Source organism: Phycodurus eques, chromosome 2 (genome assembly GCF_024500275.1).
Source record: "Phycodurus eques isolate BA_2022a chromosome 2, UOR_Pequ_1.1, whole genome shotgun sequence".
NCBI classification, from domain to species: domain Eukaryota; kingdom Metazoa; phylum Chordata; class Actinopteri; order Syngnathiformes; family Syngnathidae; genus Phycodurus; species Phycodurus eques.
Genome location: NC_084526.1, coordinates 4370686 through 4396433, shown reverse-complemented (window position 1 = coordinate 4396433; position 25748 = coordinate 4370686). Strand labels below are relative to the sequence as shown.

General features: G+C 44.1%; 1 protein-coding gene across 3 annotated transcripts in view; it reads right to left on the bottom strand.

Moving 5' to 3' along the window:
• The window catches only part of tubgcp4 (tubulin gamma complex component 4), a 57502-nt gene that overhangs the window by 19541 nt on the left and 12213 nt on the right, over positions 1–25748 (bottom strand). For 2 of the 3 annotated variants that reach the window (XM_061664445.1, XM_061664426.1), the window contains 6 exons: positions 22945–23146; positions 22593–22758; positions 22389–22519; positions 19817–19867; positions 16675–16780; positions 5554–5661 (listed from right to left, as the gene is read on the bottom strand). In XM_061664445.1, the coding sequence (XP_061520429.1) occupies positions 5554–5661; positions 16675–16780; positions 19817–19867; positions 22389–22519; positions 22593–22758; positions 22945–23146 (764 nt within the window). The remainder of the gene's footprint in view (positions 1–5553; positions 5662–16674; positions 16781–19816; positions 19868–22388; positions 22520–22592; positions 22759–22944; positions 23147–25748) is intronic. The other variant, XM_061664435.1, reaches the window with a different exon arrangement.

Below are 25748 nucleotides of genomic sequence, written 5' to 3'. Positions count from 1 at the left end.
GTTAAAGCCATGAACCATCCTGTTAAGAGGGAAAAGGCCCTTACACACTTGAAAAATCCAGGTGCTGGAATAGCATTTATTCAAAAAACATATCTAAAAAATTTAGACAATGTCCGGTTGAAATGTAGATGGGTAGGACAACTTTTTCATTATACTTTTCAGAGTAAGGCCAGAGGTGTTGCAATAGTAACAAGCAAATCTGTTTCTTTTACATCTTACTCAACTATAGCTGACCCATATGGCCGATATATTATAGTCACGGGAAGCTTTATAATTTCAATGTTATATTGGCGAATATTTATGCCCCGAACTGCGATGATCTCGGATTTTCCTCAGGCGTCTTTAGTTTGCTCCCTTGTTTGAATTCAAATTTACTCATTTTGGAAGAGGATCTTAACCTGTGTCTGGACCCTGGGATGCACAGGTCATCTGTTAGACCTGGATATGTAATATCTAAAAATCTGCTACCCATGTGCGAAAAAAAAAAATCTTGGATATCTGGTGGGGGTTTTTTCACCCCAAGGACAAGCAATATTGTTTCTTTTCATACAGTCACCTAATGTACAGCCGAATTGATTATTACGCCACTTTTACTGAAACTTAAGATACCTGACGGCATTGCTTCCAGGCAGCTGTGGAGGTTTAATTCTCTTTTACTATAAGATGAATTTTTTTTAAAATTCATATCTGGCCAAATATTGTTTTTGGACATCAATATGACATCAGATGTTTCTGTCTCGACTGTATGGGAGGCCCTTAAGACATATTTGAGAGTGCAGGTGATATCTTTTAAGGCTGGAAAGAAGAGGGACTCACAGGGTAAAAGGAACTGGAAAAGCAAATCAAGACAATAGGAATGCACAATCTTCTTCCCCAGATTTAAGTAAAGAACGATTGAAGCTTAGTGCATAGCATGATATACTTACCTCTCATTCAATTGAATATCTGCTTCTTAAAAATCTAAGTCATTTTTATGAACATGGAGAACGTGCAGGGAAGTTACTTGCAAATCAGCTGAAAGGTGCCAGAGCCAAACAACTTATTAATGGCGTGATAACTCAGAATGGTAAGACTGTCACTCACCAGCTAGGACTTAATGATACGTTCCAACATTATTATCAGGACCTTTATAGCTCTGAGAATTCTGGTGACCCCGGTCAATACCAATTATATCAATTTCAGTCTTCGCTTCCGCAGCTTTGACTCCCCTATGTCTCTCCCTTGTCCTGGTGCCTTTACAGGACCTTGACAGACTTAGACAAAGTTGCGCGCAATATTCCAAGGTTAGAGCCAACGTCTAATGGCTCCCACGATACGGCAGTCTACCTTAAAGACATTACCTTTCACCTGAAACGGTTCCCATGCACTACCACTGATGATAGACTCTACTTGATCAAGGTAATGTCTAGCCGAGAAGTAGGTAGCTTAATCGAGCGACAACCAGCCCATGTGCTAACAGACTACCGGGCACAGTGTTCACCATTGTTCTGTGAATTTGACAACCTGGAAGCTGTAGCCTGCTTATCGGCCATTCTTACAGTTAAACAGGAGACTCGAAATGCCACAGGCATACAACTGCTGCTTGCGCAAGGCATACTTCGGCTGTTGAACAAACCGAACATGGAAGAAGACAAAAATTTCAAAACGCTTTTTGTTGAAAACCTGCACCCGAATACTAAACAGCATTTTGGTATGGCAGTATGCCACCGTATGCTGTCCAACTCACAAATGTGTGACTTGGCCGCTAAAGGCTTCGCTATGCAGAAAAAGACCAACACGAAGACATCAGATGCCGAAATTCTCAATTTGAACCACGTATCGTCAATGGAACTCGAACGTGCCTTTTACCACACTTCTAATCCAACCATGCGGCTGTATAATGACACGTATAACCGCAACAGTAATAAAACTTAACAAGTCCCAAACTAATAACTACCACCACCAGCAACAGGGTTCCCGTGACAAACTGCGGACGTGGCGACATTGCAACAATAACTCGGACTTTTAAAGTTCTTTGGAAAAAAACTCACTCCCTGTCTATTCGCCGAATGCTACAAACCTAAATAGAACTCATCCTCGTCCCTGACCCCGCAAGAACCTCCAGGACGGTCTGAGGCCGAGGATATGGAACTAAGTGCCACTGCATAGGCAGTTCTTGAAGTAAATCGCAGCTTAGCAAAATGAAGCAATGCAGGACCCGCATCTGCCTGAGCACCCGCCCAATGACCACCTCCCAAGGTCTGGTCATTCTGTTTTGACAATCCGTGTGGACCCTGACTTCCTCCCTCATTTGCCTGGTGCTCCACTTGACAATGACAGTGGTCCATTCCAACAGAAGGTGGGTAGGCACACAACCAACCCCTGCCATAACCAGGGAACACCTGTAGCTAAAACCAAACCTCGCAACCAAAAACCCACATCAACAAATGGGCCTCGGGAGTCACATCATGTGACTCCCCAAATGACTCCAGCAACCTGTCAGGCATTCTTGGTGATCTTACCGTTAATGGCAGGTCGGAGAAGTTCTACTTGGCAGCCACGCTTGAAAAAGAATTACAACATGATGCACTCATTGACACCGCTGCCGACATCACAGTTACAGTGGGGAGGGAAAGTATTCAGACCCCGTTAAATTTTTCACTCGTTATACTGCAGCCATTTGCTGAAATCATTTGTTAATATTTTTCCTCATTAAATACACACATACACACAGCACCCCATATTGACAGAAAAAAACTGAATTGTTGAAATTTTTGCTAATTTATTAAAAAACTGAAATATCACACATCCATAAGTATTCAGAACCTTTGCTCAGTATTTAGTAGAAGCACCCTTTTGAGCTAATACAGCCATGAGTTTTTTGGGAATGATGCAACAAGTATTTCACATCTGGATTTGGGGATCCTCTGCCATTCCTCCTCGCAGATCCTCTCCAGTTCTGTCAGGTTGGATGGTGAACGTTGGTGGACAGCCATTTTCAGGTCTCTCCAGAGATGCTCAATTGGGTTTAAGTTAGGGGTCTGGCTGGGCCATTCAAGAACAGTCACTGAGTTGTTCTGAAGCCACTCCTTCGTTATTTTAGCTGTATGCTTAGGGTCATTATCTTGTTGGAAGGTGAACCTTCAGGCCAGTCTGAGATGCTGAGAACTCTGGAGAAGGTTTTCGTCCAGTACATCCCTGTACTTGGCCGCATTCATCTTTCCTTCCATTGCAACCAGTCATCCTGTCCCTGCAGCTGAACAAAACCCCAGAGCATGATGCCGCCACCACCATGCTTCACTGTTGGGACTGTATTGGACGGGCGATGAGCAGTGGCTGGGTTTCTCCACACATACCGCTAAGAATTAAGACCAAAAAGTTAATTCTGGGTCTCATCAGACCAGAGAATCTTATTTCTCACCATCTTGGAGTCCTTCAGGTGGTTTCTTTTTTTTTAGCAAACTCCATGCGCGCTTTCATGTGTTTTACACCGAGGAGAGGCTTCAGTCGGGCCACTCTGCCATAAAGCCCCGACTGGTGGAGGACTGCAGTGATGGTTGACTTTCTAGAACTTTCTCCCATCTCCCGACTGCATCTCTGGAGCTCAGCTACAGTGATCTTTGGGTTCTTCTTTACCTCTCACTAAGGCTCTTCTCCACCTATTGCTCAGTTTGGCGTGATGGCCAGATCTATGAAGGGTTCTGGTCGTCCCAAACGTCTTTCATTTAAGGATTATGGAGGCCACTGTGCTCTTAGGAACCTTAAATCCAGCAGATTTTTTTTTTGTAACCTTGACCAGATCTGTGCCTCGCCACAATTCTGTCTCTTGAGCTCTTCAGGCAGTTCCTTTGACCTCATGATTCTCATTTGCTCTGACATGCACTGTGAGCTGTAAGGTCTTATATAGACAGGTGTGTGGCTTACCTAATCAAGTCCAATCAGTATTATCAAACACAGCTGGGGTTGTAGAAGCACCTCAAGGATCATCAGAAGAAACGGACAGCACCCGAGTTAAATATATGAGTGTCACAGCAAAGGGTCTGAATAGTTATGGCTATGTGATATTTCAGTTTTTCTTTTTTAATAAATTGGCAAAAATGTAAATTCCGTTTTTTTTCTGTCAATATGGGGTGCTGTGTGTACATTGAGGAAAAAATGAACTTCAGTGATTTTAGCAAATGGCTGCAATATAACAAAGACTGAAAATTTTAAGGGGGTCTGAATACTTTCCGTAACCACATACACACACACACACACACAGTGGGGCAAAAAATTCTTAGTCAGCCACCAATTGTGCAAGATCTCCCACTTAAAAAAAATGAGAGAGATTGATTGGGTGGGGTCCTCAGCCTCGTCAGTGCAGCCACAGCAATTAAAGGACAGTTCTGTCAGTCTTTGTGCATGTAAAACGGTGTCAATTCACTTGCATGTATCCGCAGGCACACACCCCTAGGACTCTTTCACTTGGTGTGGGATCACGCACTTACTGCGACAAATAACTCATGAATATGCAAATAGCTTGTGTATCCCCTCACTTATACTCTCGTCCTGTACTTTCATCCATCCATCTATTTTCTGAGCCGCTTCTCCTCACTGGGGTCGCGGGCGTGCTGGAGCCTATCCCAGCTGTCATCGGGCAGGAGGCGGGGTACACCCTGAACTGGTTGCCAGCCAATCGCAGGGCACATACAAACAAACAACTATCTGCATTCACATTCACACCTACGGGCAATTTTAGAGTCTCCAATTCATGCATGTTTTGGGGATGTGGGAGGAAACCGGAGTGCCTGGAGAAAACCCACGCAGGCACGGGGATAACATGCAAACTCCACACAGGCGGGGCCGAGGATTGAACCCGGGTCCTCAGAACTGTGAGGCTGACGCTCTAACCAGTCGTCCACCGTGCCGCCTCCTGTACTTTCATAATTTACATAATTAATCCCACCACACTTCAGTCGTACAGCCGGGTTTACGACCCTGGTCCTGCATGCTTCTTCTTCTGTCCTTGTACTGGTCTTCCTTCCCTCACAGGGTGTAGCACTACAGCCCCATGCAACACTCATATTTAATGTTTCATTGTTGTAGATAATGTAATGATTTACTTCTCTCATCCTGTTTACAATTAGTGCTTTGTCTTTGTTTCTTTCTCCCTTCTAGAAACTTTGTTCTGTTCGAGTGATCAAGTCTGATTCTCAATAAACCTCAATTATAATACTAAGAAACCACAGCAGAAGCTTAAAAACTCCACTGTGACAGTAAAACTATTCCGGCATAAAAGGGATACAGATTTTCCATTCTGCTTGACCTAACAGCCCAACAGGACAAAAAAACAACAACAAAAAACAGGCTTCCTGTACTGTGAGTATAATGACAATGAAGACCACTAATTCATTAATTAATTCATTTATACTGGGGTAAAAAAAAGTAAAAATAATAATAATAAATAAATAAAAAGTACATGTAAATGTGACTTCAATGATATCTACGTGGCAAGTCAAGTAAACTGTCATTGTATTCACTTTTATTAAATATCAGTCATCTACAGTATATTTTAAAGTTTTTTCCACAGCTGACCTTTGTTGTCTTTCCCCTGGTAGTCAACAGTGAGGTGCAGCAAAGGCAGCAGATTGTCATCATCCAGCAACACCTTATGAGCTGCTTGCTGGAAGGCTACATTTACATCTGGGAAAAAGAAAACATGAGGCATTAAAACACATAGCCAATCCCAAAACAGACATTTTACATCGAGTTGGTATGCATACTCAGTATTCTGTGCAGTTGAGGTGTTTAAATAATCCTACCATAACATGATTACTAAGTGAGTTATTAATTATTTAATCAAGTCATTATGTGAAATATGTGGGTGGTAAAAGTTCTGTCTGGAAGAACAAGGTTTGAGGACTTTGGGGCAGTCTGTTCAACACCTGCTATGGATCAACAGGATGGAAATTACGACTGGTGGATGGGGAGACGCTAGCACACTGCCTGAATTGAGGTGCCCCTGAGTAAGGCACCCAAATGCCAAGTGCGAGTACACTCACAAGTTTGTGCAATCACGTATTTGTGGTCCACGTATATTAAGCTTCTCGTTGCTTAAAAAAAAAAAATAATAATAATAATAATTAACAATAATAAAAAAAGGGGTCTAAATACGTAGTGTTCCCAGTGGAGCATGCAAGCATACAGTAATTAACGGTCATGTTGATATCTGACAGATTGCAGTGAGGCACACTGTCTTGATTTTTTTCATGTTGCTCCAGTTACCTAACCACCTCATTCACTGGCCAGGTTTTAATTTTAGCTAAGTAGAAATTAATTACAAGACAGATGGCTTGTTTTATGTACAGTGCCATGAACAAGTATTGGCCCCTTCTCAAATTATTCTATTTTTGCATAGTTTCCCCACTTTCCTGCCTAAGATCATCAAACAATGTAAGTATCAGACAAATATACCCCAAGTGAACTGAAAATGCTGTTTTTAAATGGTGATTTAATTTATTAAGGAAAAAAAACTATTCAAAGTTACCTGGCCCCGTGTTAAAAAGTAATTATCCCCCTTGTTCAAATCAGGAATTAATTGTGGCATATCACAATTTTTGGTTAATTTTCGCTAATCACACCAAAGCCTGATTACCTCCAGACCTGTTCAATCAAGAAATCACTTCAACAGAATCTGTCCTGACAAAATCAAGTCAGACAAATGATCTAAAACAGCTACAACAAAATGACATGATCCGAGGACATTCGAGAAATAAAGTAATTGACATTTATCAGTCTGGAAAGGGTTACAAAAGTCATTTCTAAACCTTTCGGATTCCAGCGAACCATAGGGAGAGCCATTATCTTCATATGGGGAAAACACGGAACAGTGGTGAACCTTCACAGGAGTGGCAGGCCTACAAAGATTAGCCCAAGAGAACAGCAATGACTCATCCAGGAGGCCACAAAGGAACCCAGGACAATTTCTAAAGAACTGCAGGCCTCCCTTGCCCCAGTTAAGGTCAGTTTTAATGACACAACATCGAGGAAGAGACTGGCCAAAAATGGCATCTGTGGCAGAGTTTGAAGGGAATATAGAATACTTTATATTCTAATATGTAATTCTAACTAGTTTGGAAGAGAATGTGTATTGGAGTATAGGAGTATACTGCAGGAAGGCCCCCAGCGGGGGGTATGTGGCCCTCATCAGGGGGTATTTGGAGACAGATGGCAAAGAAGAAAGGAACTGCGGGGAGCCACTATAAACATTGAATGCAGGAGACATCGGCAGGCGACGTCTGGACCCAGATCAAATAGTCATCATTTGGCCGAACAACGATGACGTCAGATTACGGACCAATCAGACGACAGCGATTCCACCCCGGCCTGTTTGAAACATTGTATAAGTCTGGGGGAGAGTCAGATAGTTTGGTTCTACTACTGTATCTGCTAAGAATAAGTTAGGGTAGTTACGAACCCAGAGCTCTGCAAAATGTATAGACTCCTCTGTCAGGAATAAATTGGTTGCTTTTTATACATTGTTGTGAACGACGTTCTTTCACGAAAACGAACACGCTTGGAACCACGGAAGTTAGGGGATTTTAAAACACAGGTTCCTTCAAATGGTGACCGCGACGTGATCCTGAAGGAACAATAGATAAAAAGACAGAGGAGCGGACAGGAATTCAGTTGGACTCCAAATCTCCCCGGTGCACCGAAATAAAAAAGGTGAGCGGAAGCCTGTTTGAGTATATCACGAATTCTGCGCATTGGAAATTACGAAATTTGGGAGACTTGTGGTACAGTTGTTTTGTTGTCTATAGTTAATAAGACGTTGTGTTGTTAAAATTGCATAATTAAAGTCAGGGTAACGGACGACGTGATGTCAGGGTAACAAGGGACCTGACAGACCAGGATCAGAGAAAATCCTGGAAGTAGGGTAACAAGGTACCTACTTGTCCCGTCGTAGACTGACTTGAAATCGGACGCGGTTTCAAATTGTAACGTTTCGGTAGACGTTGGGGATTTTGGGACCCCCAAAAACCGATTTAGAATAAGATGAGTGTGCCACCAAAACTCGGGGTTGTGAATTGGACAGTCGAGTGTCGAGGTAATGAATGTGATATGTGTCGGATTTGTGGATTGAAAGAGAAAGGCAGAACAAGAAACCAACAGGATTAAGAAGTGTGTGGAAAAGAAAAAGGAATGCAAGTTGTTTCACGTAACAGAGAGGTTATTCTGAAAGGAAAAAGATGAAGGAAAAGTTGGATGCTGCAGGGTGGAGAGAGAATTGAAGGTTGAATAAGAAAAAAGAAGAGTGAAAAATTGAGAAGAAAACTTATGAGATTTGTCTGGTGTGCCCTGCCATGGCAGCTGTTACAGCTGTTCAGAAAAAAAAAAAAGAGCGACAAATTCCCCCGCTAAATACAATTTACGGACCTTTCCGAAAACGGCCCCAGTAACGTCACCGCATTCAAAGAGGTGGGTAAATATACAAATTGACTTTAAAAAAATGTTGAGTTTTTACAGAAGCGGCTTCCCGGACTGGCTGCTGTTGGTGTAATTTGGATCCAGGGGCTGAAAAGTTTGACGGACGGCATGAGCCTGGCGTGTGGTGACATCGTGAGACTGATACGCGCCTGTTGCATTTCGGTTCACCAATCGGATGATATTTTGACACGGTCGGGTCTGAATAATGTCGAACCTGAAATTTTATTTGCCCCTTTTGCTCCTATAGTGTTTGCAGTCATCCGCGACATGTTCCCGTCCTCTTCCCCAACGGTGCCGAAGCTTCTGGACGTCAAACCTCTCATGGATCCCAGTTCTCACTTCGAAAATTGTATAACTATTTGGACAGATGAGACCGGGTCACATCCCTCCCGTTTAAGGCAGGCAAATGTTATTTATTGAATAGCTTTACTTGACACCTTGCCGGTGGAAGTTAGGACTGAACTTATTAAAGATCCTGACCTTATGGAAGGGGAAGATAGTTATTTTAATCGTCATGTGTCACACCATTTGAAACTTTTTGTCGACAGACAACACAAATCATCAGACGAGGTAAAAGATATGCAGGAACAACTTTTGAAGTTGCAATTAGCCCAAGCCCGTAAATTGGCCACTGACAACAAACAAGAAGAAAAAAAGGACAGAAAAATGGAAGCAGAGAAACAGATGTGGATGGCGCAGGGGTCCACGAGGAGACGAGGCGAAAGTCGTGACAGGGGATTCACCAAAGGGGGCAGGGGAAGCCCTTGCCGACCTCCAACGGACCAAGCGTGCTTCAATTGAGTGGAACCCGGAGAGGCCACACCTCAAAGAGGAGGCTACAAAGCTTCACGAGGGAGAGTTGGGCGCGGCCCGGTAACAGCGTCCGCAGCAGGCTCCACAGCAACAAGAGCCATCTCGCCAGTACTACTGCGATGAGGACTGGTCTGAATGCCCAATGAGCCTGGAGCCAGGGGACGGAGGAAAGACGGAGCCTCTGAACCCGTTAAGGGAAGACAACCACCTGAATGAGCTGTGCAGGGGTGCCCATGAGTCTGCCGATTACGACACCATTAAAGACTGAAATTGCTGGACAGACACATGAACATCAGTTTGTCCTCATGAAAAAAGGGCTCCAGTGAACCTGATGGGCAGAGATCTGCTTTATCAAGACCAGGGCTACCATCCTTTGTAGCCCGGATGGACTGACGATACGGTTCCCCGATGGGACCATGATGAACTGTGGACAGAAGTTGTCCTCCGGATGGAACATGATACAACATGAACTTCCGAAAGCAACTGCTGACATATATTGCGCCCGACTAAAACCTGAAACAAAGGAGGGAGGCGGAGTTTACTCGGCCTTCCTGCGGTGGAAGCCCTCAATCGACTCTCTTGCCCCCTATCGTCCTCCAAGTGAACCCACTCCATCTCACACGGTTTTATGATAAAAATGACGATTTTGTTTATAGGGAAGCTTTTGAGTCGATACAGGAAGAAAATTGGAGGCTCAATAGTACAGGAATTTACATAGGGAAACAAGGTGTGGTGGCTGCGTCCACCTTGGCACCAGAGCAGAGTGATGGGTTTATGATAAACTTGACATCTTTTCCACACATCACTTGCCACTAGCATTAGGTCATAAAGCCAGAGAACTGGGACCCATGGTGAGAAAATGCCATTTGGCAAATGATTGGCAACAAGATCAAATACCCAATGTGTTGTACTCTCCTAGTACTGAATGTTTTTGCATTCAAGGTACCATGGTGGACGGAGGGGTGTTGGAGCATGTGACTTTAGCCCGATTCCATGGCAGAGAACTCTCGGACCATGAGGACGCCGCACAGCTGTGGAGCTCGCTGCCGGACTCACTGTGGTCCAAGGGGTCTGTGTACATCCGTGACTCCGGTAACATTCGAGGTAAACCCAACTGCTTTTGTTAACGTGCCGTAGTATCTTTGTAAGCAAGAGGCCATAGAAGATATCACTGAAACCCAAATTCTGAAATCCCAACGCTTTGGTCCATAAATGATGTTATGAAACCCTCCGCTCAAGCTGCGGAACTGCTGGCCATGTGCAGGGCACTAGAGTTATCTGAAGGTCAGTGTGTTACAATTTATTCTGATTCGGCGTATGTGGTAGGATGTTTGTTTGTTGATCTGGCTGCATGGAGGCGACAGGGTTTTGTTACGACCACTGGTGACCCAGTGGCCCACGCAGAGCTGATTCAACGACTGAGTGAGGCTATTGATAGGCCGGTGGAGGTGGCTGTGGTCAAGTGTCCAGGACAGGCGAAAGCGGGCACTCTGGTAGCCCGGGGGAATGGCGCAGCGGATGCGGCGGCGAAAGAAATAGCAGGCTATCGAAAGGATGATGAAGGAGGAGGCGCCAAAGGAAGACAAGCGTAAGTGGCAAGAGACAGGTGCTGAGTATGATGACAAGGAGAAGCTGTGGTTTGTATGATGACAAGGAGAACCTAGGAGACTGATGTTACCTACAGGAAAGTTATGTGTCAATGCTGAACAAGCTGCGCTTTTGGTGGCACCCTGATCTTCTGTGTAAGGTAAAAGATTTTTGTGTTTTTTTGTGATATATGTCAAGATTTCAGTGTTTGCCCTACAACGAAGAGGGAATTGACACACTGAGATGGGCCAAGGCCCGAATTTATGTGGTGGTAATGGACCGAACCGACAATGGTGGTCCCAGTCCAAAGCATAAGGTACTTACTAATAATTGTCGGCACTTTTTCCGGATGGCCCAAAGGCTATCCTTGTGCAAAAGAAAACGTGCCGTCTGTCGACAAAGCGCTGGTTAACCATTATATTTCGACGTATGAGTTTCCACTAGTCATCAGATCGGACAAGTGATTCTACTTGTCCCAAACATGTCCTGCGCAGGCCTCTATTGTAAAAAAAAAAAAAACGTGGACTAAGTGTGAATGGTATAAATATTCGGTGCGATACGTTTTATAAATTGTGTGAAATGAAATTATATGACTATATATGTAAAAAGTTATAAAGTGCTTCAAAGGGTACCCATTATATTTATTAACTAAATAAATAAGGCATACATATTGTATGTATAAATAGGTATGCATATGATATTCTGGAAGATAAATTAAATAATAGATAAATTCAGGCGTGTACCCGGCGGATGGGATCAAGCCAGAGTAGCATCGTGACTTTCTTTTCCCGGGTCAGCAGAGCGGACCAGAGCGGCTCTGCGTGCCTGGGATAAAAGCCTGAAAACAGTACGGGAGGGTTTTGGTGTAAGAAAACGCTTCGGAGTTTGAATAAATGACGTCCAAGTTGCTATCTGTGCTGGTGAATGGGATTTGATATATTGCTTAGAGAGTGGCGGCACGGTGTACGACTGGTTAGAGGGTCAGCCTCACAGTTCTGAGGACTGAGGTTCAATCAGCGGCCCCGCCTGTGTGGAGTTTGCATGTTCTCCCAGTGCCTGCGTGGCTTTTCTCCGGTTTCCTCCCACATCCCAATAACATGCATGGTAGATTAATTGGAGACTCTAAATTGCACGTAAGTGTGAATGTGAGTGCGAATGGTTGTTTGTTTGTAGGTGCCCTATTGGCTAGCAACCAGTTCAGGGTGTACCCCGCCTCCTGCCCGATGACAGCTGGGATAGGCTCCAGCACGCCCGCGACCCTAGTGAGGAGAAGCGGCTCAGAAAATGGATGAGTGCTTAAAAGAGCACTTGAAGTGAGGGTGCACCAAATGGTTTATGACAGGACACAGGCGTCCTCAGCTGGGGGATGGGGGCAGCTTTATGACAGGCGTGTGTGAGTTTTACGAGTTTATGGTATTGCAAAGGCCAAGGAGATTTACAATAGGATCGTTTAATTAATGATATGGATAGAAGCCTGGTCTGTAGTGGTTTAGGTGTTATGGTTCAACCAATAAGTGTGCTGTGTTCAGTTTTGTCTGTGTGGTGTATGTGAGAGGACATTCACTCCTGGGTCCAGGTTAATGTTATTGTCTGTGAAGTCTCGCTTGTCATGTCATGTTAATTGTTTATGTTTTGTGTTTGTGTCGTCTTAATTAAAAGCAGAAATGGAGCACTACTGAGCTGGCTGACAGGAGTAGTGAAGGATGTGATCACGTGAAAGAGACTATAGACCTTTAGTTACCAAGGACCGTGTGACTGACGAGAGAATACGGTCTACAGACTGTTGAATGACTGATTTGTTGAAATAACATTATTTTACAGGACGCCCAGGAGGATGGAGCTTGATAGTGTTATTGTTGTATTGCAGGATGTTGGTGTGCTGACTTAACGCTGATTTTATGTGATTCTTGGTTTAATGACATTTACACTTTTGTGAGACAAATTAACAATTGGTTGGGGAATAATATCAATGTTGGGTGACAATTGCCGACTTGTCCCTTCTCTGGAGTATGTATACAGGAATTATGTAGTCAATTGGCACGGGTATCGTTTGCAGAGTAGTGATTAATTTAATGTTTGCAGGTCTGGTCAGGGGCCTCTCCGACGGAAGGAGACGACCTGCTGATTTGTGTATGGGGTTGTGTGTGGATACTGTGTTTTGGTGTTAAATTAGTCATTTAACATAGGGGGAAATATGTACATCCTGTATGTCTGGTCAAAGGTTGTAATAATGACTCTGGTGATCTCCCTGATTATAGTTACAGGAATCTATTTTGGAATGCCTTCAATACAAGGAGAACGAGTAACAAAGAGGGCCGTGAAGCCAACAGGGGCCCTAGAATTACACATTGGGGGAAAAGACGGTATACCAATTTGAATTGTGTAAGGTGGTAAATTGTGCACGCTGGGGCGACCCGGCGGGATACGATATTTACTTGTGCGCTTTGAGTACAGGACATGCAGGAGCTGACCGGTATCCGGTGAACCGTAGGTTCAAAGCGAACCAGCAGGTGGATTTGTGTTACAGTTGCAAGCAGGTGATTACCCACTCGAAACCGGGATACTGGGAGCCGACGAAGAATAGAAATTGGCGGTGGAAGGACAGGATCAAATTGGAAAGGGGTAGTATGCACTCGGTTACCCCGGGGGACAGACATCCCGTACTGTTGACCTTGGGTATAGATGTCTCGGGGGCCGATCCCCTAGGACAGATTATTATTAATTGGCTACGTCCGACACAAAGTTCATCTTGTCCGATAATGAGAACATTTGCGAAAGTACCAGTATAAAAAAAAATGCAGATCCAGTGGTTTTTCGAACCTCCAAAGTTACGAGATATGACCTGAATAATGAATTAATCTAGGTAATTATTGGTTTAAGGAAATTACTATGGAAGGTAGGGACGCAGTCAAAATCTATCAAAAAGACTGTCTTGTTTGTGCTACGATGAATAACCTCAATTGGATTGTAAACCCTGTGGTCAGGAGAATTATACTGCTGCAACTAAGTTCAAATTGACCTGTGCCTACCAGCTGATGACTAATGACAACCTGGAGGGTGAGTGCCAGCACTGGGATCAGGTTTATCCTCTGACGAAGGTGAAAGGTGCTCCCCTCTATGATGTCAATATGGTCCCTTCCCTTCCCTGTATCACACAAAATAAGAGTAAGGTAACTTTGGGCCCAAATAACAAACTTTCCCGATCAATGGGCCACCTAGATCCACAGTTTTGTAATTTCACGCCTTTCATTGAATATTATGATGCGGCCCGATTAAGTAAGATGAGGTCTGATTTGTGGTGGATGTGTGGAGGTGGTTTGTTGTGGGACTTCCTACCCGGGGAATGGACAGGCACTTGTGCGTTGGTCTCTATGATAGCTCCCACAGTGATTAAGCCCCTCTCTGAGCAGGAACTCACTCAAATGGCGGATTTCACATGGGAGCGTGACTGGTGTGGGGCAGCTTGAACCGTTTCCGCCGTATGGTCAGTGGCTTTAATGTGGGCGGAAATGCTTGGGAAGAAGGTGAAGACCCCACCTACCTGGATGCCATTGGAATTCCCAGAGGTGTCCCGGATGAGTATAAAGCTCGCTGCCAAATTTCCGCAGGACTTGAGTGTATTTTTTTATATGGGTAACTCCGAATAAAAATGTTGATTTCATAAATTACCACCATTACCAAATTCAAAGATTGGTGAATTTCACCTCCCAACTAGCGGAGGGCATCCATGAGCAACTATCAGCTACATCTCTCATGGCATTCCAAAATAGGTGGGTCCTGGATAGTATGTTAGCGGAATAAGGGGGTGCCTGCTCTCGAATTAAAGGACATTGCTGTACAATTATCCCCAATAACACTGCGCCGAACGGAAAGATCACCAGAGCCATGAAAGGTTTGCAAGCCATGTCTGTTAAACTTAAATCAATGTCTGGAGTGGAGGACAACCCCTTCTACAGCCTGCTTAATAGGATGTTTGGTAAATGGAGAGGTCTCATACTGCCGTTGGCAACAACAACCATAATTGTCATGGCTGTGCTTGCTATTTGTGGATGTTGTATTATCCCTTGTCTCAGGAACCTGGTTCTCAGAATTGTCCTCAAGACCTTTGTGGGTAAGGACCCCTACGGCCAATATCAGCTGCTGTGCCTGGACGAGGACAGGGTGGCCATGGAATCGCTCGCTCCATTGAACGATACCGGTATATCCTCTGAATTGTTTAGTTTTGATGTGCTTAGAATAGAATAATGAGTATTGTAGTGAAATAGTTAGTAGGTATAGGGGTTGTTGATCTTCTGATTATCAGAAGATCAACTTGGGGGATTGAAGGGAATATAGAATACTTTATATTCTAATATGTAATTCTAACTAGTTTGGAAGAGAATGTGTATTGGAGTATAGGAGTATACTGCAGGAAGGCCCCCAGCGGGGGGTATGTGGCCCTCATCAGGGGGTATTTGGAGACAGATGACAAAGAAGAAAGGAACTGCGGGGAGCCACTATAAACATTGAATGCAGGAGACATCGGCAGGCGACGTCTGGACCCAGATCAAATAGTCATCATTTGGCCGAACAACGATGACGTCAGATTACGGACCAATCAGACGACAGCGATTCCACACCGGCCTGTTTGAAACATTGTATAAGTCTGGGGGAGAGTCAGATACTTTGGTTCTACTACTGTATCTGCTAAGAATAAGTTAGGGTAGTTACGAACCCAGAGCTCTGCAAAATGTATAGACTCCTCTGTCAGGAATAAATTGGTTGCTTTTTATACATTGTTGTGAACGACGTTCTTTCACGAAAACGAACACGCTTGGAACCACGGAAGTTAGGGGATTTTAAAACACAGGTTCCTTCAAGTTCCAAGGGGAAAACCACTGCTGACCAACAAGAACATAAAGGCTTGTCTTACTTTTGCAAAAAACATCCGAAGGATTCCCAAAACTTTTGGAAGAATATTATATGGACTGACGAGATGAAAGTTTAGCTTTTGGAAGGTGTGTGCTACTTTACATCTGATGAAAATGTAGCATGGCATTTCAGAAAAAGAATATCATACCAACAGTCAAACATGGTGGTGGTAGTGTAGTGTGATTATCTTGGGCTGTTTTGTTCCTTCAGGACCTGAACAACTTGCGGTGATTGATGGAATCATGAATTCTGCTTTTTAACGGCAAATCCTGAAGGAGAATGTTCAGCCATCAGTTTGTGACCTCAAGCTGAAGCGCACTTCTTTCTGGGATAACAATCCAGTTTCTAGGATAACAATCCAAAACACAATTGCAAGTCAACTTCTGAATGGCTTAAGAATGCAAAATTAAGGTTTTGGAGTGGCCTAGTCAAAGTCCAGACTTGAATCCGTGGCATGACCTTAAAAAGGTCATTCATGCTTGAAAATCCTCTATTTTTGCTGAGTTCAAACAATTCTGCAAAGAAAAGTGGGCCAAAATATCTCCACAGAGATGTGAAAGACTCATTGCCCGTTACAAATGCTTGATTTCAGTTGTGGCTGCTGAGGATGGCCCAACCAGTTATTAGGTTTAGGGGGCCATTACTTTTTCACACAAGGCCAGGTAACTTTGAATAGTTTAGTTTTTCCTTAATAAATGAAATCATCATTTAAAAACAGCATTTCAAGTTCACTTGGGTTATATTTGTCTGATATTTACATTTGTTTGATTTTCTTAAGTATTAAAGTGGGGGAACTATACAAAAATATAAAAATTTCAGAAGGGGGCAATACATTTACACAGCATTGTAGGTCTAATTTCACCTTGAAGAGCAAGGAAAGGCCCATAAAGAAGCATAAAGCTTGATGTGATTTACCATGCTCTGTGACAGCCGTTGGTGGGGTCTTCAGCATGTGCTGCGCAAGGTCAATAAAAACCTGGTAGAGCTCGCCACGACCCAGCAAGTAGAAGTCCTTGATGATCTGAAAGTAGAAGAACAGCAGACATGTAAAATAAGCTGACGCTCCTTCCCTCTGCACATAAAAAGCAGTGGACATTCCCCAGTACGTTTTTCATGAAATCCTTGTGTATTTTCAACATACAATCAAGAACAGCATCCAAGATAGCGCTTATCCGTGTGGACACCTCGGTTACGTGCTCTCTAGTATGGTCTATGTTTTTGTCTTTTTCGTTCGTCTTTGGAGACATTACGTAACTCACTCACACAAGGGAAGACTTAGGAAACATTAGGGAGTCGACCACAGACTTTCTTTCACCAACTTTCCACCAATTCTACACCAATTTTTTTCCCCCCTGAGATACTTAACGGGGGGCGGCTGCAGTCTTTGGCACATGGAGACGTTGGCGACGAAGTGGGAAGCGCGTCGGCATCCAGGGTAAGCTCGGCAAGAGAGGATACAGATTGGCGTTCCAGTCAATCCGCCTTGCGAATCTATGTTCCCGACCCAACAAAATGGACGAGCTTCGTTTTCTGACAAAGATCAGTAAAGACTTCGGACGTTCCGCCACCCTGTGCTTTACGGAGACTTGGCATTGTGAACTTGTCCTTGATGGCGCCGTAATGCTTCTATATCAATGAAAAATGGTGTACTGACGTCATGTAGCTCAGCATACATTGTAGCCCGGATTTAGAGTCGCTGTGTTTGAACTGTAAGTAATTCTACTAGCCTCGTGAGTTTGCATCTTTTCAATGCAGGGTCGGAACATGGTCTTGTTATCTTAAACCCAATAATTAATATTTTATTCCAGTGGTTTTAAACCACAAAATAATCCTAGAATGGAAAAATAACATAAAAAAGGAGTCCAGCCCCTCGGTGTTCGCGAAGGTGGTAGAAAAGGGGAGGGGGGGGGTAAACCCCCCTTTTGACCCACTCTGGCCATAAAAGGGGCCAGAGCTGGGAGAAGTTCAGAAGTTTTTGGGAGTCTTGGTGCAGAAGCCTTTTTGGTCACCCCGACCAACTCGCCGACGACCAGGCAGGACGCCCACCTCACCCGAGGTAGCAAGGACACATCGGACAATCCCCGGCTGCAACTTCCTACAAGCGCTCCGAGCTACCCTGCTTGGGCCCGAACTCAATCTGAGGGAACGGAGGCGTACGCAACGCGCCCGCTCCGAACATCACCCGAGAGACGTCCTGCATGAGAACTCGTCGGCCTGTTTTTCCTCCCTCCCTTCCGTCGAATCCACCTGCTCACGATGCCGACCAGGCCGGCCGAACACTCAGGAGCCTGACTCGCCTGCCTGAAACGTGTTCCAGACACGTAAATCCAACATTGCGGTCTACCAAAAGTACGTATTAGTGCATATTTGGGTTTATATTAACGAGACCAGGAGTCCTCAGCTATATGCATTCACTAAACGCCCATTCTGCTCATCTCATGTCACAAATCCCTTCCTTTGTCAATATTCGTAGATACGTGGATACGTAGATTCGTGGACTTCAGCTCTGCATTCAACACCATAATCCCCGAACTCCTATCCTTCAAGCTTCTCCAGCTCAGCGTCTCACCTGCCATCTACCAGTGGATTTACAGCTTCCTGGCGGGCAGGACACAGCAGGTGAGGCTGGGGGACACCACCTCATCTACATGTACCACCAGGACCGGGGCGCCCCAAGGATGTGTCCTCTCTCCACTGCTCTTCTCTCTCTCTACGCGAACGACTCCACCTCAACGCACCCGGTTGTCAAACTCCTTAAGTTTGCAGACGACACAACAGTCTCATCAAAGACTGTGACGAGTCTAAGTATCAACAGAAAGTGGAGCGGCTGGAGCTGTGGTGCGGCTGACACAACCTGGAACTGAACACACTCTAGACTGTAGAGATGATCGTGGACTTCAGGAGGCATCCTTCGCCACAGCTGCCCCTCATGTTGTCCAACTGCCCTGTGTCAACCGTCGAGACCTTCTTCAAGTTCCTGGGAATTACAGTTTCTCAGGACCTGATGTGGGAGTTCAACATCAACTCCATCCTCAAAAAGGCCCAGCAGAGGATGTACTTCCTGCGGCTTCTGAGGAGGCACGGCCTGCCACAGGAGCTGTTGAGGCAGTTTTACACAGCAGTCATCGAATCAGTCCTGTGTTCTTCCATCACAGTCTTGTTTGGTGCTGCTACAAAAAAGGAAAAACTCAGACTGCAACGGACAATAAAAACTGCTGAAAAAATTGTCGGTACCCCCTTACCCACCCTTGAGGAATTGCACGCTGCGAGAACAAAGACAAGCGAATGCAAAATCTTCTTGGAGCCTCCACATCCTGGTCACCAGCTCTTCCAGCTCCTTCCCTCAAGTAGGCGCTACCGAACAATGCAAACTAAAACAAGCAGACATTCCAACAGGTTCTTCTCTCTAGCCATTAACTTCTTAAACAGTTAACTTACAATTCCATTGCAACATGCTGCCAATTTTTTGTCATGAGTTTGTTGTCACATTTCTGTCGGGCCAACTATACATTACTCGTGCACTCACTGTAGTAGTCAAGCCACGCTGCACTATTTGCATGTCTGTTGCTGACCAATACTGGCCACTCATGTCCTGAGTAGCATCTGCGACATTTGCACAATCGACAATGTCCCAGATTATCGCACTACTAGTCACTTTAAACTGCATACATTTCTTGAAGTCTCTGCGCCCTTTGCACAATGGTCATTGCACCTGACTATTTCTATTAGTTCTATTAGTCATTTCAAACTCCTCTAATTGCAAGAGGACTCAACAACTTTTTGCACAATTGTCAAAACTAAATAAATACATTTTACCGGCATTAACACATTACTGGCAACCTTTTATTGCTCAGTGACTGGTTTTTTTTTTTGTCTTTATGTCTCAAAAGTATTCTCTATCAATTGACTGTTGTCGTACTAGAGCGTCTCCAACTACCGAAGACAAATTCCTTGTGTGTTTTTGACATACTTGGCAAATAAAGATGATTCTGATACTGACCAACGTAATCATTACCATCATTTGGTGTATAAAAAGAAGTGTAATAGGAGATCATACCTTGAGCTGCTCAAGGAGCTCTGACTCCTCCACCATCAGTGTCCAAAGATGCTGAAAGGCAATCCAAAATACAAATGTACCATTATTAGACGTAAGACATACACACTACTCACAAAAGGTTAGGGATATTTGGCTTTAGGAGGAAATATCAGGATAAATAATTTTCGTGACTCTGACCCAGTTGCCAGAACCTCCCCCCCACGTGATGGGCTTCATTCTTCCAGGCTGTCCTGCTGTGAGACTCCCCCAAGAAGACACCTAGTGGACCCTAAAGTAATTAGCAGGTCCCCGCAAAATCTTGGTTTACAGTCATCAAAGAGTCAATTTCTTCGTTTGAACTGGCAGCAGCCCAAGAGGGGACCAATCGACGATGGGATGCAAATACAGCAAAAAACTATTTGCTTAATATCCAAACGTGCACGCAAGGCGCCACCCACTGGCGTTTGAGAGCACCGCAACCCGTGAACCCCAGACGTTTAACCAAGGAAAAATGTCTGTTTTGATATTTCACGGACTGAGCAGAAATATTCCAAATGTATGCATTGGTGTCTGTGTCAGTGTGTCAACTTTACAAGCACAGTTGCGAGATTTTGAGAACTGTTTGGCTTGATTTGACTCCAAGCAGCATGAAATGTGATTTGAACCATAAGCAGTAGATTTGCACCACTAAAGTTTAAACTGTCACTCAATATGCTTGACTTGCTTAAAGAGTACAAAGTTGGGGTTATTTTATATTAATATATGATTTTTAAACCCATTTCATGGGCCAAAATGGTAGACTAGATTCAGGATGATGGGTGTGGTCTTCTCCAGGTTTCTCCGTCCCTCTTGCCCCGAGGTATTTATTTCCTGACTCCAACCTTCTTTGCACTCTTGGTGTTTTTGCTTTTGTTTTTCCTCTCTTTGTGTTCTGGCCTCGGCCACCCCTCCCCACTCCCCTTTCTTTATTCGGGCACACGGCTTGGTAACCGCGGGCCTTGGGGATGGAGATCTGACTCCTTAGCTTCCATGGGTCGCCGCTGCTAAGCCTCCGGAACAGTGGCTGCTGAGCTACCCAGATAGGCTTCCAGCCAAACATGAGTTTTCCGAACGTGCTAGCGGACCCCGGACCCAAGGCGGGAAGAGAGACGGTCATATATATAAGGAGGAAAGGATCTATACAGGTTGGCCAGACAGAGGGATAGAGATGGGAAGGATATAGACTTCAAAGCGGAGACCCGAGGTTAGGGTTAGGGTGATTAAGGAAATATATGACTGGTGCCAGCAGTGTGCTAGATAGATGGTGCTAGATAGATAGATGGAAAGAATACATCGAGGACTTGATGAATGAGGAAAATGAGAGAAAAGGGAGAGGAGAAGTGGTGGACCTGGAAGTGGCAATGATTAGTAAGGGGGAAGTTAGAAAGGCATTAAAGAGGATGAAAAATGGAAAGGCTGTTGGTCCTGATGACATTCCTGTGGAGGTATGGAAGCATCTCGGAGAAGTGGCTGTGGAGTTTTTGACCAGCTTGTTCAATATAATTCTAGCGCGTGAGAAGATGCCTGAGGAATGGAGGAAAAGTGTGCTGTGCCCATTTTTAGGAACAAGGGTGATGTGCAGAGCTGTGGGAACTATAGAGGAATAAAGTTGATGAGTCTGGAAAGCAGACGAATAAATGAGAGGGGTGGTGGTGGGAGAGTGAGGCTACAGGGAGAAGAGATAGCAAGGGTGGAGGACTTCAGATACTTGGGGTCAACCGTCCAGAGCAATGGTGAGTGTGGTCAGGAAGTGAAGAAACGGGTCCAAGCAGGTTGGAACGGGTCGAGGAAGGTGTCAGGTGTGTTATGTGACAGAAGAGTATTTGCTAGGATGAAGGGCAAAGTTTATAAAACAGTGGTGAGGCCAGCCATGATGTAGGGATTAGAGACAGTGGCACTGAAGAGACAACAGGAAGCAGAGCTGGAGGTGGCAGAAATGAAGATGTTGAGGTTAGCTCTCGGAGTGACCAGGTTGGATAATATTAGAAATGAGCTCATCAGAGGGACAGCCAAGGTTCGATGTTTTGGAGACAAAGTTAGAGAGAGCAGACTTCGATGGTTTGGACACGTCCAGAGAAGAAATAGTGAGTATATTGTTAGAAGGATGATGAGGATGGAGCTGCCAAGCAAGAGAGGTAGAGGAAGACCAAAGAGAAAGTTGATGGATGTCGTGAGGGAAGACATGAGGGCAGTTGGTGTTCGAGAGGAGGATGCAGGAGATAGGCTTAAATGGAAAAGGATGACGCGTTGTGGCGACCCCTAAAGGGACAAGCCGAAAGGAAAGGAAGAAGTAGTTAACCCTCATATACACTACATAATACACTAACGTTTACAGGTGAATAATTTGCCCTTCTCTAAAATATTAATTTTACTGTTCAACTCCAATTAGAAAGCAGCAAGTTTAGCAAAAAATACTGAAAGTTTAGAGAAGGTCAAATTACATTCGACTCTAAAAGTTACAGCACATTTTAGGTTCATCCTGAAATTTCAAGTGAAAGCTGAATATCCCTAACTTTCTGTGAGCAGTCTATATTGCAGTACTAAACCAGTTTACCTCCGCCACCGAGCTTCTGATGCGATCTATTAAATTTTCAAAATCAGCCAGGCTGAAAAGAGGCTGCTGTTTTAGTCTGTGCAAATCAGCAGCAAATGCGTCCTCTTGGTGCTTGAGTATAGAACCTGAAACTGACAGCAATACTGTAATCTCGCATGTTTTAGTCACCTAAAATGAATGCGACCATGCCGCAAAAAACAGTACCAGCCCTAGAGGGACTGTGGTTATGGTTTTCAAACATCTGGACAGATTCTCCAACAAAGAGTATCTTCTCTGCCACACGTATTGGAATGTAAGAAGGCAACATCTCTGCTCGCAGGGAGAACTGCTGAAGAGACGGAGCCAACATGTTCTCCTCCTCCACCAGCCTCTGCCAAGCCACACAGAACGACACCAATAAGAATTAGTTAGCAGAGGATATGATTTTTTTATATTATTAACAACAACAACAACAACAATAAAGAAAGAAAGAAAGAAAAACAAAAAAGAAACTATTATAATTAAAAAACAAAATGAAACAGAAAGTCCAGAGTGGAATGTCAGCTGTGCTTCTCACCAGGTCTTGAAGTTCTCGCAGCTGTTTCCCACTTAAGCCTCCCAGCCCAAGATCGTCTTCATCCTCCTCCTGGTAGGCAACGGCACCACCTGCACTTGGACCCTGTTTCACGAAAAACTCCTCGCTTTGGTCCAGCAGTAATCCATGTAGCATCCAAGCGGCAAGCTGCTTGTACATTACACCGTGGCAAACTGCAAGGATCCTAAAGAACGTTGCAAAACACACAGACTGATTTTGAATATGGAGTGGATTTATTTATTTATTGCAATAGAAAATAGAACAATTAAATTTGAAACTAGTTTATAACAGTAGACCTCAAAATTGTGGCTTCATTGCCAATTTTGACGAGATATTGACATACAGAATTTAACCACATACAAACAAAAAAAACCCAGTGTGTGACCTTTTATATCCATAGATACTGTATATCTTAGTAAAGCTGCTCTTTTGCTTCAAGTCAAAGTAGCTTTAAAGCACATGGGAAAAGAAACATTCGTAAACATGAACATTATCAACGGGAAAAAAAATACAGTGTAATCTAAAAGAACATTCATTCATTCATTTTCCGTTCCGCTTATCCTCACTAGGGCGTGCTGGAGCCTATCCCAGCTATCTCTGGCTGGGCGAGAAGCAGGGTACACCCTGAACTGGTCACCAGCCAATCGCAGGGCACATATAAACAAACAACCATTCGCACTCACATTCACACCTACGGGAAATTTAGAGTCCTCAATTAACCTACCATGCATGTTTTTGGGATGTGGGAGGAAACCGGAGTACTCGGAGAAAACCCACACAGGCACGGGGGAGAACATGCCCTAAAACAACATAATGCTCAAAAAGAGAAAACGCACTATGACCTTTAGCTTACTGTAAATTGACCTTCTCTAAACTTATCAATGCACAGGTCCAGCTGTTCAATGTTTCAGTACTTTTTGTACCACTTTTGTAGCTAAATGGCAAAAAACTCACAACAGGTGTTTGAGCCATAAAAATTTCCAAGGACATCCACTTCCATGCCTTTCCTTGACTCTTCGTGTCTCTCTGAATCTGCAGCGTATATTGGTTGAAATGAAAGGTAATTAATTTGGAAAAAGATACAAAGGAACGTAAACCCCTGCGTTCACTTCTGGGTTAGTCCGATGTATGCTTTAAAGATAAAATCAAACTAATATGTCTCGGAAAGGGGCACCACATCACTTTTTGTTGTATAAAATTTAGGGAAAATGACGAGAAACCTTTTCATCAATGAAATTCTCGATGACAGAGGCTTACTTAAACTCAGAACACACACAAAACACAACCAAGAGTGGAATTTTATAGTTAATGACATCTACAAGGGATCTAGAGGGAAACACACAAAGGGGTCTAACTAAAGAAAGAAAATAACACTAATAATGGTGAAAAGAAGAAAAGTAGGCATACGAAAAGGGAAACAGATTATTGTGTGTTGCTGGGCTAAAAATGTGAATGTGAGTGTTTAATGCGGTGAGTCAGAACGAGAGAGAGTAAAGTTGGGATTTAGTGTGAAGCTAGTAATTTCCCCGAAATTATTAGGCACTAATATTGTACAGTCCGGCAAGCACTTGCAGTGTCTACTCACGAACGTAGATAAACTGGTTTCTATGCGCGCGTCTCAAGATGCAAAGAGGTAGGTTTGGTTCAAGAAAAGGATGCACAAAAATGAAAAAAACAAAAGAGGCGGAAGAAAAAAAAATTTTGTTCGTCACGCCTCATTGGGAGAATATGACCGTCTCTCTTCCTGCCTTTTTAGGGACTCGCTAGCAATTTCAGAGCGATCACGCTTGGCTGGAAGCGTACCTGGTACTTTGGTAGCAGCTGCTGTGATCGCCTAGCGGTGGCCCACGGAGAGGCTGGGTAGCCGAGTCCCCATCCCCAAGCCCCGCAGTTACTGAGCCGCGTGCCCGAACAAAGACAGGGGAGGGGCCAGAACACGAACAGAGGAAAACAAAAGAGAGTGCAAGAGAGAGGGAGTCAGGGGTTAAGTACCCCGGGAGCGTGTCGAAGACGACAGAGGACCAGACAAGACCACACCCATCACCTTGAATCTTGTCAACAATTCTGACCCATAAAATGGGTTTAAAAACATATATTAATATAAGATACCCCCAACTTTATACTCTTTACTCACAGGTCAAGTATATAGTGACTGTTTAAACTTTAGTCTTGGCAAATCAACTCCTTATGGTTCAAATCACATTTCATGCTGCTTGGAGTCAAATCAAAACAGTTCTCAAAATCTCTCAGCTGCGCTTGTAACGTTGACATACTGACACAGACATCAAGGCATACATTTGGAATAATTCGGCAGAGTTCGTAAAATAACAAAACACAAATTTTCCTTTGGTTAAACATCAAACACGGGTTCACGGATCGGCATTGCAGTTCCTCTCAACGCCAGCGGGTGTCGCCTTGTGTGCAAATTTGTCAACTCGTCCCTTTTGGCTGCTCTGAGTTCAAACGAAGAAAAGGACTCCTTGATGACTGTAAACCAAGATTTCGAAGTGACCTGCTAATTAATTTAGGGTCCAGTAGGTGTCTTCTAGTGGTTGTCTCACAGCAGGGTGGCTTTGAAGAATGTGGTTTATCAAGCCGCGGAGAGTCACTGTGTCACCTCAGGTTGCGGGGGGGTCCACTACAGTATCCCTCTTGCAATCTGATGGCAATCTCTAAGTAAGGACAGTTGCCAAATCCTCTCTAAACTCTCTCGAGTCAAGGGTCAAATTGGCTGTTTTTTACTACAGTACTTTTGTGTTTACCATTATATTTCACCTACAAAATTG